This window comes from Pholis gunnellus (assembly GCF_910591455.1).
Source record: "Pholis gunnellus genome assembly, chromosome: 3".
NCBI classification, from domain to species: Eukaryota; Metazoa; Chordata; class Actinopteri; order Perciformes; family Pholidae; genus Pholis; species Pholis gunnellus.
This window is the reverse complement of record NC_136529.1, coordinates 12,472,096-12,492,147: the sequence shown is the minus strand read 5'-3', so window position 1 is coordinate 12,492,147 and position 20,052 is coordinate 12,472,096. Positions and strand designations below refer to the sequence as shown.

Genomic DNA, 20,052 nt, shown 5'->3' with positions numbered 1-20,052 from the left:
GAAATAAAAAAACAACGGTTATGAAAATGGGGCAGATTCTTTTTCCCGAATCACATGTAAGGCTATACCCCATTTACATTCTTATTTGGAGCCGATAATAAGAACTTTAAAGCTTTCAATGCCCCCTTTGTGCCATTCTTGAAATACAGAAGTAAGTAAAAAGTTAGGATGGAATAGAACAAACTTTAAATCAAAGTGTTTTCTGAACTGAGCCTAAACTCTTCAACGTGGATTGTCAACTGATTTAATTGGGGAGAGAGGAAGTGAGGCTCTAAGCAGTGCTGGAGTGGAAAGATTTTTGACAGAATTGAACTCTATTGCCACCCAACCCTTGGTTATAAAAGTGTGACCAAAACATGAGGCAGCACATATTAACCGCACAGTCATAAAAGTGGAAAATATGCAGTGCCAGGACACGTATGCTTTCTTGTGACTCTAATACCAGAATAGGTATTTTCTTCACATTCTTAAAAGGGAGGTTAGTATACTCCGATGGAAGTGCCTCTCCATTCACTGAGAAAAGTTCCCTTCTGTGTAAATTTAGTTTATTGTATGACAGCATGGGGTGTAGGGAGATGTCCGGGCTTGATATGAAAAGCAACAGATCGTCCGCATAGAGGGACACTTGTAACGCAATTGCTGGTGGCTCTATTGCCAGATCAAAAAGCAGTTGGCTTAAAGGGCACCTTTGACAAGTTTCACTTTGTGGGTTGAAAGGTTGTGACTTGAGCACACTTCTGCATACTTAAGTGGGTCAAAAGATGGCTTCACATGTGTAAAAAACACAATCTTATTGATATGCATTACTTTATTAGAGGACAACAATGGAGTGCACCTACAGGGTAGGTCCATGAGTCACACCAACTCATCACTGTTGGTATCACCGCCAGTTTGCTGGGAGTCACTGAGGCTGGAACTACATACTGATGATCCTGGTGACTTTGAAATGTTTTCCAGTACTGCCTTAATTGTAGCCACCAATTCTTGTAGCTCTAAAAGAAGGCTCTAAAAGGGTCCCAGGTGTAAATATCAATTTGAGACAAGTACACAAAAGTGTACTCAAGTAGTGCTTAAGTATACCTTCTGTACTATTACAGTACTACTTGCATTACAATTATATTATATACTCTGTCAGGATCCCCGTTGTTTTGCAACGGACGTAACATTAGCGAGTGTCCGAGACAGTGAGAGTTCATTTTAACAGTAACGATATGGCTGTGAACGTCGCAGTGCGGTGTCAACCATTGCTACAACTCCTGAAACCCGTGAGGAGACCCAAGCTCCCATGTTTTGTTTTTCAGCTAGCGGATGATTAAGGTGAAGGAGGTTAGCCCCAACAAGTCCGGCTCTGACGCACTTAATGCAGGCTGACCATTAAGGTGGACCAGCACTATTCTCCTTCTGTGACAAGCCACTCCTCTGAGTTTTGTTCAGTTTTTTTGTATTTTTTTTAACTGTTTAACTGATAACAGTTACTTATTAACATTCCTCTGTTTGTATCAAGAACACACAAAGTCAGCAACAGCATCGTGTTGTATTTTTTATTTGTTACGGTCGGAAAGTAAAGAACATCTGCTGAAAATATTATGTTAAAATGATGTCAAAGTTATTGTTAGAGCTGTAATGGTATTATTAAGTTCTCAAATGTAAGTACTTGTATGTGGTCTGAAAAAAGTGGTATCGGTGCAGCCCTAGAAATAAGATATTGCTATAACACAATAAGTTAATTATTTAGATTTGTCCATATAGACTTAGTGTGCAACATTCCAATAAAAATGAATCTTAAATCTTGCACGTCCTTTCTAATTTCACAGACGCAGTGAGAGGCCGCCCAAATACCAACGACAACAAGATTCAACCCCTGCTGAGGATTAAATGTACCAATGAGGGCGACACCGAGGTTCCTCCTCAGTGATCAGCCACGGCCGCCATCTTGAAATGTGTTTGTGTTAAAGGCGAGGGGGTCCTGTGAAAAATTGACTCTTCAAGCCAATACATGATGTGAGTGCCACCATCATGTTCTACAGTTATATCAGCTAAGTTAGCGTATTGGTTTGTAGGTTGGATACACAGTAAAATATACTGTTTAAGAAAATGCATTTTTTTTGTTGGTGAATTACTACCAAAATGAAGGAATTTGTTGTTTTTTATTTGAAATAAAATTGTGTTTTCTCATAATTGAAGTGCAATTTGTCATAGAACAGAAAAGCAAACTTCACTTTGAGTGAATTTAAATGGGACCAGAAAGTAGTTTCAAGTGCATGTGAGGTAAAACGGGTAAGTAGACTTCTGTAGCACTTAAAGATATGTGTTACATTTGTCGTGAAAATATCAGAGTTTATTATGTTGTAAAAAAGTAATTATATGTCATGAAAAAGCCGTAGTACAGTGTGTCTCAAAATATCAGGAAAAGTGTAGTTTAAAATGCCATAAAACTCATATTATAGTATTAGTTTAGTATGGCGTAAAAAGTAGCCATAGTACTGTATGTCATGAAAGATCATAGAATAGTATTTCGTGAGAAGTGTCTTAATACTTTATTAAATTTATTATGAAGAATTTCATAAAAAAATACAAGTAAAGTATGTCATAAAAATCTAAAATAAGAGTATGTCCAAAAAAAAAATACTATAGTATGTCTTACAAAATATCATTAAAATGTCCTGGTATTTCATTTGAAAAATGTCAAGAAAAAGTCGTATGTCTTACAAAATAATATATTATTTAATTTTTTAAGTCAGGAAATGTCATACATTTTGTAAGACATATTATACTATGACATTTAGGACAGGTTTTATGACGTTTTTATGTAATTTTGTAAAACATAGTTTACTGTACTACTATACTATACACTGACATTTTATAACGTTTTTAAATAAATAGTTTTTTGACATACTATACTATGACGTTTTTAATGACATACTATAGTATGACTTTTTAAGAATGTTTAATGACATGCTATGCTACAACCGTATACAACTTTTTCATACTATACTCTCATTCTTTAACAGTTTTTTGACAGACTGTCAGATGACTTTCAATAAAATGTTTATTTCATGCTACACTTACTTTTATTATATGTTTAATGACATTATACAATTTGTAACATTTTTGATGACTTTTTTGCAATATTTCCAGGGCATACTAAATTATGAATTTTTACCGACATATAATAGTGACTTTTCATAAAAATGTTTTTGCATACTATACTATGACATTTTGTAAGACATTGATACTATACATTTTACGACATACCATATTATTTTGTAGTTTTTTCATGACAAACTACACTATGAACTTCTTTTTAAAAGACATTTGTATGACTTTTTATGACTTACTACACCATGACTGTTTTAATGACATACTAATCTATGACTTCCTTTATGACACCATGTCAGCAGTGAATGAGGATGTCCAGCTAAAGCCCGTATCCCTGGCAGAGAATGCTAAAGTAGGCAAAAAGCTCCTCTGTGGCAAGGCGCCAGGGGTGGATGAGATTCGCCCTGATATGCTGAAGGCTCTACAAATTGTATAGATATCTTGTTTAGAGCCACTCATTGCTCCTTTGCCTCGAAAGGGGCCCGCTGAGGTGGTTTGGGCAGTTGATCCGGATGCCTTCTGGATGCCTCCCTTTAGAGGTTTTCCGGGCACATCCAACTGGCAAGAGGCCCGGGGACAGACCTAGGACACACTGGAGGGATTATATATCTCTGGCCTGGGAATGCCTCTGGTTGCTGGGAAAAGGGACATTTGAAATACCCTCCAAAGCCCACTGCCCCGCCATAACCATTTTGCAACAAAAATAAAAAAAAATCTGGTCATGAGGTAAATGAAATAGAAAACATTTATTCTCCAGTCTTCACCAACAACATACAGCACAGCTTACACATCTAAATACCTATAAAGTCCTATGAAGCAATGCATAATTGTTAATGTTGCTTCCCATACCAGAATATCCAATAGTTTTTCTCTGGTTTTACTGTTACAGTGGATTATGCGTTTCCAATATTTTACAGTTCACACTGAATGTCTTATAGATGGCATTTTTATTTTCAACAAACAGTTTAAGATAGATTTTAAAACAACTTACAAAAAGCACTCACAAACAGCTTTTTTAAAAATCATACATTTTTGGCCTCAGTGCATTTTCTTCAGACTTACAAATCACAAAAAGGTTGCATACTTAATAACTTTAAAATCTCTCAGGTAACTAGTTTCCCTTTCTCCCTTTTGAATTACAAAAATATGGTTGAAATTATTCCACAATTAATCAGCATCGATATACAGTAACAATAAGAATTCCTGGGAAGGTGAAAAACATAAAAGTTTAGGATATTGTCCATTGCAACACAAAATTGGCTATTAAATAAAACTGAAAGGCTGTCCCATGTTTTGACAGTTCTGTCAAACTAAATCTCAACGTTGACAGCGTATCCTTTCACAGACTTAATTATGCTTTATAGAATAATATGGAATAGCTCTGCCAATCACAAGCTTCAGTGATGAAGACAATGTTCTCATTTCAGGAGTGTATCTGCATGGCTTCCATCACGCCGCTTCCAGCTACATTTAACCTACTTAATACCAACCTTGAAAATGGGTTATTTATATTCATCGAGAGCAGGAAATAAGCGAGAGACACTACCCTAACTCAGGCATCTCTTTGTCATACTGCGGTGGCGGAGTGATGGGTTCAATGGTCACTGGATTCTGTGTGGGGGTGCGGATTTGGAGGCGGAAGTCCTTCAGGTGCAGTTTGTCTGACATCATCCTCCTCACCCGGAGGGGCCGCAGTAAACGACTCGCCCGGCTGGCACTGCGACTGGGCAGGCTGGGGTTTGATCTAAGGCCAGAAGGTTCAGCCTGGTGCTCAGCAGCAGGTTCCGCCGAAGCTGCTGTGGGATCAGTAGGAGGGACGGCCTCGGAGGGGTTGTCAGTGGGCTCTGTTCCCTCATTTTCCACAGCAGCTATGATGTCCTCGTAGGACGGCAGCTGGGAGGTGCTACTGCGAAGGTTGCTGTGGCGGACGGGGTAGTCGCCACTGCCGACAACCTCGTCGTAACTCGGCACGGTGTATGAAGCTCGGTCTGCCGCTCTGCAAAAGAATCTCAGTGAGAAAGTGCAGTATAAAACACAACACGGGAGAAAATCATCAAACGCTAAACGTGCAATAACTATTCTGTTGCCACTCAGGGACAACAGAAACAAGCCGTGAATACAACACTGACACATCACTTATTATGTTGATATGACAAAGGTGTTGACAAACGGTTTCAGTTTTTCACATCCAAGAGACATAGAGCAACATCACCATTCATTTGGAGTCGCGTTTGTGTCCACCTGTCAAATGTAAGTCCAATATTCACTCTCTTTTATATATCTGGTTCTTTAGCTGCTAAATGCTCAACTATGTTCACCAGCTGTCTATACAGCTGCCTGTGTGAACAAAAACGGGGCTAAGAGAGCTGTGGGACTGAACCAACACAAGTTTAGGGTTTGTCATTTTCACATTACACATGCTCCAGACATTGATCCATTGTTTTTTATAAACAATATGGATTATAGCCACTGTCTTCCTCCCCATAAAGCCAATAGATCTTATTATGTGACAACAACTTGGTTTCATGAAGCATGATTAACAGCTCACATCTACACTAGTTATAACATGTAGGTGATTAGAGCGTTTTGCAATTTTTTCTGATGGCACACGTTTTTGTGTGTACTAAAATGAAACGATCCCAGTAATAAATTTGGTAAAGTCTACGTGTTGCTTTTAGCACATTCATTTATTCCTGGGTCTGTTTCGGGGTAGTAAAGAACTTTCAAATCCTAAACAAAGTGGATTTCCAAGATATTCCAAGTGGGAAATGCTTCAAGGCCTGTAAAGCAACAATAACAATTTGTGCACCATATGTACCAAATGGGAGTAATACTGGAAGTTGACAACATCTAAGGAAAATCTGAATATATTAAAAAGACAAAGGGCCATCACTCACGCTTCCCCCTGCTCCCTTGCCACGTGGTTCATGAGGGGGACTCCTGTTGCCGCTGCCTGGCTACTTGCATTGAGTCGTCTCTTCCTGCTCCGCACACCGAGGAAAATGGATAAAAGCAACATGCCTGCCCCTACTCCAACCAGCACCATAGCCACTGTTGAAGGACCCGTGCTGTCTTCCTCTTTGTCAGGACCTCCAGTGGAGTTGGTTGGCAAGGGGGCTGAGGTGTTTGCGTCCTCTCCGTCCATCGGTATCACAGTCCACACAATCATGACGATACCCAGGGCTATGAGTCCCACTCCAAGGGCGCACAGGGCATAGTGAGCGCCCGAACCGCTGCCCTCTGAGCCGGAGGACCTGTTGGGACGGCTGCTGTCGCCGCATAAACCCCGACTGGAACACATCCCTGCAGGACAAACTGGAACATAGAGGATCACCAATGAGAAGTGACTAGAGATAAGGAAACATTAGCCACATGAGCGACTGTGGCTCAGTTGTAGAGCAGGGTGACCTGCGATCAGAGGATCGGAGGTTCGATCCCCAGCAACAGGATCATTAGAATCCAGATGGGCAGGTGGCCCCCAGTCCATTTACCATTCAACTGTGAAGCTGTCAGACTGTAGTAATACAAATAAATTCAAGCAATGTGATTGGACGAAGATGTATTGTCGCCATGTGGTAATCCAATTAAGCACACCCGCCTCACTTAACTGCTTGTTATGGTGAACAGGGAGCTGTTCTCTCCTCATTTGTGTCTCTTTGACAAATATATTTGTTTTGTTTATAAATTGTCCAAAAGAAATGCAGATCACAGTTTCCCAGAGCCCAATTTAACATCTCCAAATGTCCTTTTTAAATTCAATAAGCAGTCCAACAGCGAAAGATATTGAGTACGCAATCGTATACAACAGATAATTCTCCCAATCGAGGAGGCAGAACTAGCAAATGTTTGCAGTTTTCAATTGAAAAATTACTCAAACTCAAATTAATGAATTTTCTAAAATGTTTGTCATAAATGTTTTCGTATTTGACTAATCGAATATTTGACCAATTGCTTTAGCTCTAGTCACATTGTTCATTGACCATCAACCACATTACTATGACTACTAATAATACTAAGACACATTCTGAGCTACTTTTTTCTACGGTTTGTACAAAAGTGCTGAGATTGCTACATTTCTGAGCGACAGGAATGAGAGAGCAGGTTGACAAGAAAACATGCATTCGTAGCTCCACACAAGTCTTAACATGACAGGTTGAGAGACATCAGATCTTTTGGTTGAGGGTTATGACTCACACGAAAAACACGTCTGTGGTATGATGATATACAACTCAACATTAATAATGTTAAGTATACAGTAGAACACAATGGAACAGATTGGATCTCTGATAAACAGGTCTCAGAGTTACGGGCGTGGGGGGCAAAAGATAGCATGAAGACCTCTACAAATAAATGCAATTTAATACAACCCTGCAAAAAGTGTCTGTCTGTAACATATACATCCATCTAGGGCTTTTTCAGAATTGTTTGCAATAAATAGTGGACTTTATCATCTTTTGTTATTGTCAACCTTTAAAGCAAAGCATTATCTTTACCCTCTATTACTTCAGGGAGTCATTCTTTCTTCTTAAACTGTTCAATTTGAATCATTTTTAGATGGTTGACAAGCAAAAAAAAAAAAGTTAAAATGAGAGAACAGTCTGACAAATACACAGAATCCTCTTCTACTGCTGCCTCGACTGACGTTAGTAGTGACTGACAGATACACTAGATGGGTGTGTTTGGTAACGTGTTCAAACATGAAAACATGTTCAAATAACAGGTCAGCAACAAAGTTTAGGTTGTACTGCAGTCTTCATAAAATGCTACATCGGTACTAAAGGTGCTGCTGGGCACCAAGTATGTATTTAAAAGCCTTTAGACCACCACATTGTAATCCACACAATCACTTTATCTTTAGCAAGGCATGCTGGATCCATATTCATACGGTTTAAACTGTATTTGAGGTTGGCGCTAAGAGGAAGCAGTGAAGAAGAGATTGGTCTTGAGGTAAGATTGGAAAATCGGCAGGGACACAGTCTCTAATGTCTTGGGAAAGAGAATTCCAGAGCCTGGGAACTGCCCTGGAGAAGGCCGTATTAAAAAAAGGTGGAGGGGACAATTCCATGAGACAGTGGAGAATAGAAGAGGATGGCGAGGCGAGGACATAGGACAGGGAGACAAGTCTTCGGCGCGTTAGTGGGCCGAGGGAGCAGGTTGTGGGTTTGGATGAGCTCATGAGTTTATAGAGGAGGGCGGGGCCGCTGGTGTCAACAGAGGGAGGAGGTACAAAATGCTAAATAAATAATGAGTTTAATCTACTGAACATCACGAATTCAAGTGAGTAAATCAGTTTAAAAACTTCTTGCATTCATCATTAATAAGCCACCACCTGCTGCACTATTCTCAGGACAGTTGACAGATGTTCTCTTCATTCATGATTTAAAGGGCAAAGTATTTTAAGCACGTCATCGATGCGCTCAAATGCAGATGAAAGTCCAACCCTACGTTCAAAGCACACCCTGCAATTAAGCTTCTGTCCTCTTGGTCTGACAAAGAAAGGACGGGATGGGCATGGAGGGCAGAACAATGCTAATAAAGTGGTCCTGAATGATTTAAAGAGGCTGGGAGAGCCGAGGACTGGTATGATTGATTCTCCCGTTTATCATGACGTGGTCTGTGGAATATGCTACTGATACTCCATCACCAGTACCACAGGACATTTCCTTGTGATACAGAGGCAGGTGTTTCCTTCAGACGTCTACTCAATGGCTCTTTGACAGGAATGATGGCGCACACACCAGATGCAAATCTGTTGAGATCAAATCTCTTTTTCAATGACGATCTGGCCAAGAAAGCGGCAAGTTACACAAAAATAAAAAAAACATCACAATTGGATCGAGAGCAAAACTAATCACATCAACAGAAGAAATTAAATATACACATGATACAACCGTTATGTACTGTAACAAATAAAATGTCCTTAAAGACATAAAAACCTGGATAACCAGCAACTTTCTGATGTTAAACTCAGACAAAACTGAAGTTATTCTATAAATAATCTCAGAGTCACCTTTGATCAGGACATGTCCTTTAACTCCCACATAAAACAAATGTCAAGGACTTCCTTTTTATCACATACGTAACATTCAAAATATCAGACACATTCGGTCTCAAAGCGATGCAGAAAAATGAGTTAATGCATTTATTACTTCTAGACTAGATTACTGCATTTCCTTATTATCAGGCTGCTCTAATAAGTCTCTTAAATCTCTCCAGTTGCTTCAGAATGCTGCAGCACGTGTACTAACTAAACCTAAGAAAAGAGATCATATCTCTCCTGTATTAGCTTCTCTGCACTGGCTCCCTGTAAAATCTAGAATAGATTTTAAATCCTTCTCACCTACAAAAGGTGAGACACCATCATATCTTATCTTTAAGAGCTTATTATACCCCATTACCCCACTAGAATATATAAATACATTTTATTGTATTCACTGCTGCCATTGTTATTAGTAGTCGTACATTTTCCATCATTATTCTTCTTACTACTCTCATTAATCAATCACAGAAATGTCATGCGCTGTGTGTAAAACTCCTTGAAAATACTTAAATTCACTGAATAAATGCAGTAGGTCCTGATTCAAAATTATTGTCTATCATGTTTTGCTTTTGTTGTACAAAATGTTGCTGTTTAAATTGAGGATCTTAAGCAAACCGTAAGTGGAAACTACAAATATTAGATATTATCTTGCAATGGGACCCCACCAGCTTTGGTGCATTATCAGGCCAGTGGCCCTTCCCCACTTCCTGTCCCCTAACTTGGACCACAATCATCTTGGAACTCAGCCTTAATGTACTGCTACACCTTTAAAGTGTCATCACTGCATCTTGCACAGTTGCAACTGTCCACAGACAGACATACCAAAGTAATCAAAACCAATTGTCATGATCTCTCACACACACACACACACACACACACACACACACACACACACGCACACGCACACGCATCGCTGTCGTGGCTGGAAACAGTTTAATGAGTTGTTTTTTTTAAAACACTGTGATCAATTATTTAGTTTCATAAGGAATAAATTCCATTTTATATTCCATTAACAGTTTATTTTACCGTTGCACACAATGTAACCTTATTTTCAGTTCACTGCATTCAACATCAAATTTAAATGGATTTTACAGGTTATTTTGAAATTATGAAACTTCTTAATATTGTGATGTAGATTTCATTCATAATAACTAGCCCATTCTGTGAGTGTTTGACACTTTGATACACGGTTGCATTGATTTGATACACTAGATCAGTCTTGGCTTTATTAAATGGATCAAATATCAGCTCTGACACAACCAGCATTAAACACAATTTATTTGTCAATGTCATAATACAATTCTGCTTCCATTAAGTCATGGAGGGCCACAGCGTTTTTAGTGCCACATTTAGTGCCTTCTGTGACTGCTATCGGATCACTATTGATGTACAGAACCCTTCATGTAATGCATTACCATCACTATCAAGGCTGGAATATGGGGACAGTTTATTATCACAGTGCTTCTGTCAGTTTGCATGCTCTGTGTCATCAATGGCTTCCTTATGTTCTTATGCTCTGCATGCTACAGGCTGGACGGTGTGCATGGGTGTGTCCATGTCAAACATTACAAAAAAAACATTACAAAAAAAACATTATCTCCTGTAATTATCACAGGCCTACCAGCTGCTCCAATGACTATACTGTTTGGGTAATCTTAACTTATAAAACAGAGAGCTTTTACTGGATAGGTTACGTGCTTCAGCAAGCTGCCAGTTCTTTTGTCGTTTGTAAAGAAGGAAGGCACCCCAGAGGGAGGACACGTCCCCTCACAGGAGCTACACCAAACAAACTCAACTTATCCGGACACAAGAGAGAGAGTTCATGGTGAAACGTGTGCGACCCGATCTACGAGCTCCTGTTGATCTGATAGCGGGCAAAGGTGGTGAAGGTGATCTGGAAGAGGCCTTACCTTTCGCCGCTCAATGCCCAAGGACTTCCCTCTTCACCTGAATCACGCAGGTGTGTTTCCAGGAAGATCACAGGGTAAAAGAGGAAGAAGACATAAACGCAACAACTGACGATTCGTGTTTAAAATTACAAAACGTTTTTTTTATATAGCTATATACGGCGTTTACTACCACAGAAAAAGTTTTAAGAGAAACTTTGTTAAGATTCCGGCCGGAGTGAAACCTCCCCTCCCCTTGTTGTAAAGTGTGTCCGCGACTTGTTGTCCGCGTGGTCCTAGCGCCGCTAAGGGAGCTTCCGCTGGGGACAAATTAGTGGGACAAGAAAGGTAGACACACCCGGAAACAGATTGATAAATGTATTTACATTGAATAATATATTACAATAAAACATGGTTAACGTAGTTTTAAGTTGGCATGAATGGAGACTTACAGGATTCCTAAATTAATTTAACTACATTTTATTTATTCAGTCTGTCTCAAAGAAAAACAAATATTATAATTACTAGTGTGGCTGTATTGACGATATTGTCATCATCATTTAGACTGCCGATTATTTTCTACATTATAAACTTTAGTCTATGAAAACCAAAAATATTCTAGAACCCAGGAGGGCGTCTTTGCTTGTTTTGTTTGACCAACAAATATTTAGTTTTCCATCATATAAAACAAAGAAATGCAGAAACCAGGTCCTATTTCGAACTTTTGCTTGACAACTGACTTAAACTATTAATAATTTCACTTCTAATGATTAGTGTTTACATATCATTAAAGCAAAAATAAGGGCTTCCTTCCTTCATTGTCTAGAAGAGGTTGTTACATGTGACACACATGTTACTTGTTGTGGTCTGAAGTAAACCACTCCTATTCTTTATATGGTCACAACCATCAGAGATATACAGCTGACACAAACGATCTTACTATAAGGTCCACTCAGTAGCTGTTCTGGAGCTTTAGATTGTGTCACACTTAGCAGATGAAGGGGGATGCAATGCAAACAGAAATTCTGATACATTATTTAATTAAAAAAATTAAGATACCAAACTAATCAACAAGCTAATGTGACACTTTGGAAAATTCTGAGCACATTTTAAATATATAATATAACAAAAAATATAAAATATCTTCATAGGATAATATCTTTCTTGGTTAATAATGTTTTAAAAGTGATTTGAATGCATTTGTCTTGAACAATAAAAATAACAGGCCTAAGCTGAATATGACTTGACAATAATTTCACTTTTAATGTTGGCGTACATGAAAAGCTGTGACAGCAGGGTGAAGAGAGACAGTAAACAGTCATATTCACACTGGTGTTAAAAGCATAAACCATTGAGTCCTTCAGCTCTGTTTCCATACACGTTTGAACTCGTCCAATCTTCCCGCTGAAACAACTTTGCTCTTGGTGACTGAAGGAGACGCCCAGATAGTGACAGACAAACCTGTTTTCTACTATTTGGATTGACCTCAGGCGTTTAGCTGCACACAGTGTGGCCCCTGTGACATTTCATTTGTGTGTTTTCATGCTCAGGAACAAACCTTCAACAGTGTTATATAAAACATGATTCAACCGTACAAAAATACCATTACATTCTCTCCACTGAGCTCATAATATAAGTAACAGCATTGCCTTTACGTCAGTGCTTAACTAATACAGTATAAACATGTGCAGATAATTTGCTTGAATTTTTACACAACAGCACTTTCAAAACCCAACATTCAACTGTATGTTTTATCTACATATAACCTAGATGAGTTTTGTTAAAAAGAATATCTCAGCATTTACATTATAATGAAAACAAAAACAATTTCAGTTCTTTAATTAAATGAATATATTATGTAACACTAATGAGAAGATGGATCTTTACCAGTTTTCAAAATTACAGAATTCATGTTAAATATGATCCGAAGTGCTTGAATCATAGAAGTTTAACTTTTTGCCATTTTTAGCTCCACCACACGTCCAAATTACATATCTTTTAATGTTGTAATGCAAATTAGACAACATCTCACTCATATATGTAGAGCTGCTGACCAACCTGACGCAGTTCAGGTTTCAACAGCTGATATGTATCTCTACAGTGAAAGCATGTTATAATGACTTTATTTCCTATAACTCAAGCATAATCATTCATTTACTGTAATGTTAGAAATAAAGAGTAGAGCAGTAAACAACAGTGCTGTGAGACCTATTTGATATAAGGCATCAAAGGAGAACCACACCGTGTTCAGGTATTTTGTAGGTTGTTCTTAAGCCTTGTGTAAACTCATCATATAAAACTCATTTAGGCGTTAAGTCGGAATAAAATTGACTTTGTCCATAGAATCCTCTTCCTCTTCATTATGTTCACAACAGCTCCATCGGGTCAAAAATGATTGTTTCTGTCCAGAGTATGTGTTATTCTAATATTGGCCAAAAAGAATGAATCATCAAATCAAGTGGTGCACCCCTTTAAGACAACTTACTCTTAATCAATGCTGAGTGTAGGTCACTCTCAGTAGTAAACAATAATACAATGACAATGTAAACAATAGCTGTACAACGTCAATGATCTGGATGGCGGAGGCTGGTTCAGACGTTGGTGATTTCAACACTCTTGTAGGTGTGCATCGGGCTGCCTTTGGCTGCCCGGGGAACGGCCTGAACTCGGGCATCTCTGGGCAGAGAGCCGCAGCTGCCGTGGAAGCCCAGACTTCGCTCCACAGAGTGGTTGTTGGCACGTAACCTCAGCGGACTCTGGACATTTTTTCAAGAAGGCATAAAACAGAACATGGAGTTACTTTCTCAAAATAAGATGCTTTTTTTTTCCTATATCTTAAATGACTACTTTGTTCAAATACTATCAGCTGACATTGAAGTGAAACTGTCCAATGAAAACTCCCAATTACAGGACAACTCATTACTGTGGATGAACAAAAAGCTTCAGTTGCACTTTCCTACACAAAAATACAATTGTTTGTGACCATTTAATGTTCAATGTACACCTATTTCACAAGACTGAGACTTCTTTTTATTTCCAAACTGTAACATGCTGCAACAGGTTAACCAATTAAACAGGTTTCTGAACAAAGTCACCTTTCTAAAACTTCCAGCAAATTAAACTTTCTCTCACTATTTTACACTTTTTAATGATCGCTCTCCATGTCATGTCCCACGTCAACATCTCCTGACACAAAGAAATACATCACATATAGCTAACGCAGGCAATGTATTTTAGAAACATTTCTTGTTATAGGCCTGAAGGGACTAGCTTTTGGAGCTAGCGCTGCTAGCCACTTCCATTGGAAAAGATCTGGCCAAATTTTTGGTTGGGTAATTTTTTTAATTAATTTAGCATTCTCTTGCAGGTATCTCCAATGTTATCTACTAAAGCTTTAAGGAAGCTACTTTCTCTCAAAAATGAGAGATTCATTTCAATTCAAATCTTGAGCTGTATAAGGCCCTCAAATAGTTTTGTTATGCAGATTAAAAGGCAACTATATAAAATGCTGTCCTTCTGCATGCATGTGTCGTCTGTGAAGAAATTGCAGCTGAGTAAAGTAGTACCACCACACATGTATGTATTAAAACAAAGTTACCCGTCCATAATCAAACCATGTCTTAGACCACTATACTGCAAGGAATCCTCCAGGAAGATAAATATATGAATCTATGTACACAGAAACATTTCACTAATTAACTGCTGAAATGATACCTTGCCTGATCTTCTCATCGACACCCTCTCCTCGGCAAAGCGGTTAACAGCCACAGGCGAAGAGGAACCGATAACTTCACTTCCCTGCTCTGCACTGCTGTGAATACAAAGAATAGACATATTAGTTCATGTGCACGATGTAAATAAATAAATGTAATCCTTAGATAATTACATTCAATTTCAAAGGCAACAAAATAACTGGCAAAGTTATATTTTTATATCATAGAACAAAATTACTTGTTGCTTTAAGAGTAGGATAGAATAGAAAAGTATGCAACAAGAGTGGAAGTTTTTTTTAAATCTACCTGTGAGGGACAGCGAGTGATTTCATCTCTTCGTACAGGTGCCGATGCAGCATGTGTTTGTTGCTGGGGATCCCCAGGGCTTTGGCCATGGCGTCTGTGTCAAAGGACGGGTCCAGAGCCATCACAGCGCCATGAATCCCTTTACCCGGAAGATTGTCTGCAAACTCCTGGTGAGAACATAGAGAACAAATATGCGGACTTCAGACTTTATCTACAGTCCTGTCAAAAGTCATATTGGTATAAAAGTCAAATTTAACAGTAATTAAAAGCAAACCACAATCATAGTGGTGTTTTAGTTTCTAGTTACACAATTCCACCAAAAATAAGCATGTTAAAATAAGAAGAAGGTAAACTATTATTCATTTCCAATGCAGAAAAAAGACTTGTATGGTATTTTCTTAAGTGATTTTTGTCTGTATTCTTTCAGCAGTGGCGAGGCACTGTTTTAAACTAAATTTCAATCGTCACATACATACAGGAAATTTGACCCCTGCATTTAACCCATCCGAAGCATGTCTCACTCAAGGACGCTAAGACATGCGGACTGGAGGAGCCAGAGATCAAACCTCCAACCTTGTGACTGAAGGATAATTTGCTCTGCCCCCTGAACCACATCCGCCCCAGTTATTGAGGGAATCCTGGAATCTATAGTAATTAGTATCTGGTGGAAATCTGCCCTTTATATCTCCCGAGCAAAGGGGAATACCATCACTGACCTCCCACCCACCTTGAGGTCTATGTCTCTGATCCACTTCATTACTCTGTGACATGTCCAAACAATGGGGTCTCGGTCTTGGTGCTCACATTTTGCCCGCTGTGCCTGAAGGGTCTGCGAAAACACAACACAGACATAAGTGCACAAGCATTCATGTGGCAAGAACCAATGAAAACACAGAGAGAGGTCAGGGAAGGATGATGACCTGCTCCAGCTATGGTGGATAATTATGGAAATCACATGCAGTTTTGTGGTTGTAGTTGAGTTAAACGTTATGCAGTGGTTGAGGAACAGCAATACGTTCCTTTTCATATCATCTCATGTAAATGTTGATCTTTAATCTTACCTCTTTATCAAAACTGAGTATCTGCAAGAGCTGTATTGCCAGGAGCAGACTGGTCTGGTGGAACTGGTCGCCGATGTTAAGGAATCTCTCCAGGTCTCTCCGGCTCAGAGAGTTCAGCACTCGCCCGTCCACTAGATGAGTCTGGAAGGTCTGCGAGTACTGAGGCAACCCCACGTCACTCAGCCACGATGTTGCAACCCAGTGATGGTCCATCTCGGATGCTTTCGATAGTCTAGAAGATGATTAGACAACACCGATCAGCAGTGGTAGAAGATTTCAGATAATTTACTCAGGTATGAGTAGAAATACGACACTGTGAAAATACCCCATTGCAAGTTGAACTCCTGAATTTAAAATAGTACTAAAAAGTAAGCAAGCATTATGAGCTAAATGTACATACAATGTCTGAAAGAAGTGCTAATAATGCATGAAAATTCTTTATGAATAAATTATTTTACTATTGGTTTATTACTACTGATGCATTTTATTACTACTGATGCATTTTACTGTTGTAGCTGGTCCAGGTCGAGACTATTTTATGCACTGTTGTTGTGTGGCTTAATTTGATTTGAATCTTAACCTGCAAAATAACCAGTAACTAAAGCTGTGAAATAAATGTAGTGGAACAAATAGCATCCTCTGGATTGTAGTCGAGTAGAAGTATGAAGTAGCAATGAAAGGGAAACACTCAAGGGCAAATACCTCAGATTTGTATTTAATTACAGTACTTGAGTTCTAAATGTACTTACTCTACTCTTCTGCTGCTGATAACCAATATTAAACTTCAGTGTTGTGTTAGCTGCTGCTCACCCTTGGTCCCCTTCAGCTCTCCTGTAATCCTCAATGGCCAGTCTCAGTTTCCTGTGATGCATGGGGTTACTGATACCCAAACCCAGCTCCAAATCCTCATCTGTCAGGCCTAGCAGGACCTAATGTACAGAAATCCAGTTCTTAATCAAAAGCAGCACCTTACCCCGCGCTCAAGCACCACAGCCACTTATACCGAAGGTGTACCTTGCCACTTTTGACGTTTTCAGAGCAGGCTCGGATATACATGGGCATTCCCATGACAACCTCCAGCCAGGCCTGGACTGCACCTGCCCTCCACAGCGACATGCATGTGTTTCGAGTGAGCTCCGCCTGCTGGAGGCGGTCCAGCTGCTCCTCGCCATCAGACAGGCTCTGCTGTGTGAGGCTGTCAGAGTCTGGATTGTTCAGGATAAGTTATGGTGTGGCATACAGGAAGGGTTCAGGGTCAGAGGGATATGGAAATCAACAAAAGTGACTCATCTGGAGAAAGGTTAACATCAAAATCAGAGGGCATTCACATTAGAAATACACTATATCAACAACTGAATTGAAATTGCACCAATTGGCCACTAGATAGAGCCAAACAATTCATTGTAGCTCCACGTCCTGTGTCTTTGGGTTAACTGTATTGTATATAGAATTACTTTCCCAGAATTATTCATTTAAAAAAAAATAAAAACTACACAATTGAGTCAATTTAAACCTATAACTCAGAATAAATACAATCCATTTCTTTATTTCATGAGTGTGTAGGAGTCCAGTGAGTTCTAAAACTACAGCACCGAGTTTAGTAAAGTTGTTAAAATACTTCAGCAACTATCTGATGATTATGACGGGACTAAAGACCAATAGGATAATGTATTAGAGACACAGGGATTATTCATAAAACATCATGCAGGAAAACACTGATTCATACTGAACAAACAAATCCAGGATGAACGCTGCGTGTTTACCTGATTCGTCTCCACATGCTGACAAAAACGCTGCATGCAAAGTCCACCATCTCTTTCTCAAAAGAGTTTCCACAAGAAAATGACACAAACTTGAATTTTTCCAATGGACCTGAGTGATATGAATAATCCCCAGAGTGCAGAAACAGACAGCTGGTAATCACAGATGAGGAGTTACTCACTGGCAGGAGAGAGTTGCCATTAGAAATGGCAGGAGGAGAGGGAGAGACACGTTAGACTGGGACACAATAACAAGATTACTCACGGAACAGAAAACTGCCACATTGGATGTATTCAGTTACTAGTTTTATTTTTAAAATAAGATTTCATTTCAATTATAATTCATTTTTGAAAATGCTAAAACCTCCTCAACATCTGGCTGCAACAGCTGCAGCAGATAAATATTTGAAGTTACCTCTTCTTTGTATTTTTTCTTTTTAAATAAAATACTTCAATAGATTTACTCTTTTATGCAACATTTCCTAAATTACAAAGCATTTATTATAGAATTATTAGAGCCACATTTACAAGAAATGAGGAGGGATTCTACGCAAAGCAAAACAAAAAGTCAAAAAAAAAGAAAAAGGGGGTCCGTGCATTCATAATGCAAGGAAGATCACTTGGTAGAGGGAAAAGGTAACACAGGAGCAACACAGGATTATGGAGAATATTAATTTGATTGGCAATGAATGGACATCTAATCGAAGCAGCAAAGAGGGATCATGCAGGTGTGTAATGGGCATTCCTTCGTCTCATATTGGCACGTTAGATAGCTCTCAGTAAGAAATGAGTCAGACATAAACAATGTTACGAGGCTAGTGCTAACAGTGACAGAATGATACGCAGACTTTCCAGAGATGAGTGTTTCCCCTTTGGCACTTGCACATGGTTTCGACAGCAGATGAAAGGTGTGTGATGCGTCACTGTTATTCTTTAGTTTGTGTTTTCAGGTCCGTGCAATTACATTGGAAGGAAGATTGACTTTAAAACTCTTGTTGGCCAGTCGTTAATTATTGTAACTGATAATATGATATTGAGCATAAACGGATGAGGAAGCTTCATGAAAAAAAGGTCCCTGCTGCCCACATTGTGATATGTTTATACATTAGCCAGCATTTATAAATTGAACATGATGGCAAACTTGTACCAGCAATATCTCTGAAACAAAGTACTACTTTCCATTCCAACAAGCAATTTGAAACAACAGAATTTTGGCCAATTAAACTCCAAATATAAATTTATTTTAAAGCCATTCAGGCTAAGTAAGATTGGGAATAAGAAGAAACTTCAAAATCAATGTTGCAAAGCATGATAAAAGCAACTGTAAAGTAACAAAAGCCAAATGACATTTACAGTAAAAACACTAGTTTCACAATAACTCCTATTTACATATGAACAGCGGTCCTTCAAGTCTCCAGTTATAAAAAAACATAAAACATTAAGACATTTGGAAGATAATACAGCATAAACATGTCTACACATAATAGTAACCCCATGTATATATTTATATGCATGTAAACATATATACATATGCATACATGTACATCTATAAATATATATCTAATTTACAAACATACAATTTAAGGGTAATATTCTGTACATTTATGGGGATAGCAGTCTCTTTTAGGCATTTCTTTTAAAATTCACTCCCTCCAGACAAACCCACACACAAAACACTCTTTACACACAGTTAAAGCCAGGTGAATATCCACACAAATTTACCACTCACACGCAGGCTCACACACTCAGTATCACCAGTCAGCATCCTCCTCTATGTAATAATCAGGGGTGGCTGTACCATCAAACAGGCCGGGGTCCAGTGACTTGCGTTGCTTGCCTCGAGCGAACACCCGCGACAGGGATCCCAGAGTCATCTTCTCCTTCTTCTTCTTACGCTTCTGGTCCTCCAGGTCCTCCATGGACTGAACAGAGAAGAGGAGACAGGAAGCTTGGGTTTGACATCCCATACAGCTGAGTCAAAGCAATAGTTCAGCATTTTGGGAAATATGCTTCTTCACTTTCTTTAGAGTAAGATTGGTTAGCTTAGCTTAGCACAAAGACTGGAAAAGAGACCAAATGACTCTCTGAGTTGCTTGTATAGTTGCTTAGTGTCTCTTTGAACTTGTTTGACTGACTTTCTAACAAGATGTGTTGTCACTTCATGCAGAGGTTCTGGTCCTATAGGCC

The 20,052-nt window shown here is 39.0% G+C and overlaps 3 protein-coding genes across 5 annotated transcripts in view; all 3 read right to left on the bottom strand.

Annotated features, from left to right (window-relative positions):
- Window positions 1-3,826: 3,826 nt before the first annotated feature.
- tmem51b (transmembrane protein 51b) lies at window positions 3,827-11,286 on the bottom strand. The gene is made up of 3 exons (XM_079186381.1): window positions 11,050-11,286; window positions 5,997-6,414; window positions 3,827-5,095 (listed from the first exon to the last, which is right to left on the bottom strand). Exons 2-3 carry the CDS (start codon window positions 6,398-6,400, stop codon window positions 4,642-4,644), a joined length of 858 nt encoding a protein of 285 aa, XP_079042507.1. The 5' UTR covers window positions 6,401-6,414; window positions 11,050-11,286; the 3' UTR covers window positions 3,827-4,641.
- Window positions 11,287-12,302: 1,016 nt separating this feature from the next.
- Window positions 12,303-17,885, bottom strand: LOC306715826 (kazrin-A-like; the record flags this gene model as incomplete). The annotated part of the gene is made up of 8 exons (XM_079186306.1): window positions 12,303-13,781; window positions 14,740-14,836; window positions 15,045-15,211; window positions 15,772-15,873; window positions 16,106-16,337; window positions 16,916-17,034; window positions 17,120-17,300; window positions 17,869-17,885. The coding sequence occupies 8 exons, from the start codon at window positions 17,883-17,885 to the stop codon at window positions 13,617-13,619; spliced, it is 1,080 nt and encodes a 359-aa protein (XP_079042432.1). The 3' UTR covers window positions 12,303-13,616.
- Window positions 17,886-18,164: 279 nt separating this feature from the next.
- Window positions 18,165-20,052, bottom strand: part of LOC306715898 (kazrin-like) — a 57,028-nt gene continuing 55,140 nt past the window's right edge. For 2 of the 3 annotated variants that reach the window (XM_079186377.1, XM_079186379.1), the window contains one exon: window positions 18,165-19,787. In XM_079186377.1, the coding sequence (XP_079042503.1) occupies window positions 19,617-19,787 (171 nt within the window). In that variant the 3' untranslated portion in view covers window positions 18,165-19,616. The remainder of the gene's footprint in view (window positions 19,788-20,052) is intronic. The other variant, XM_079186378.1, reaches the window with a different exon arrangement.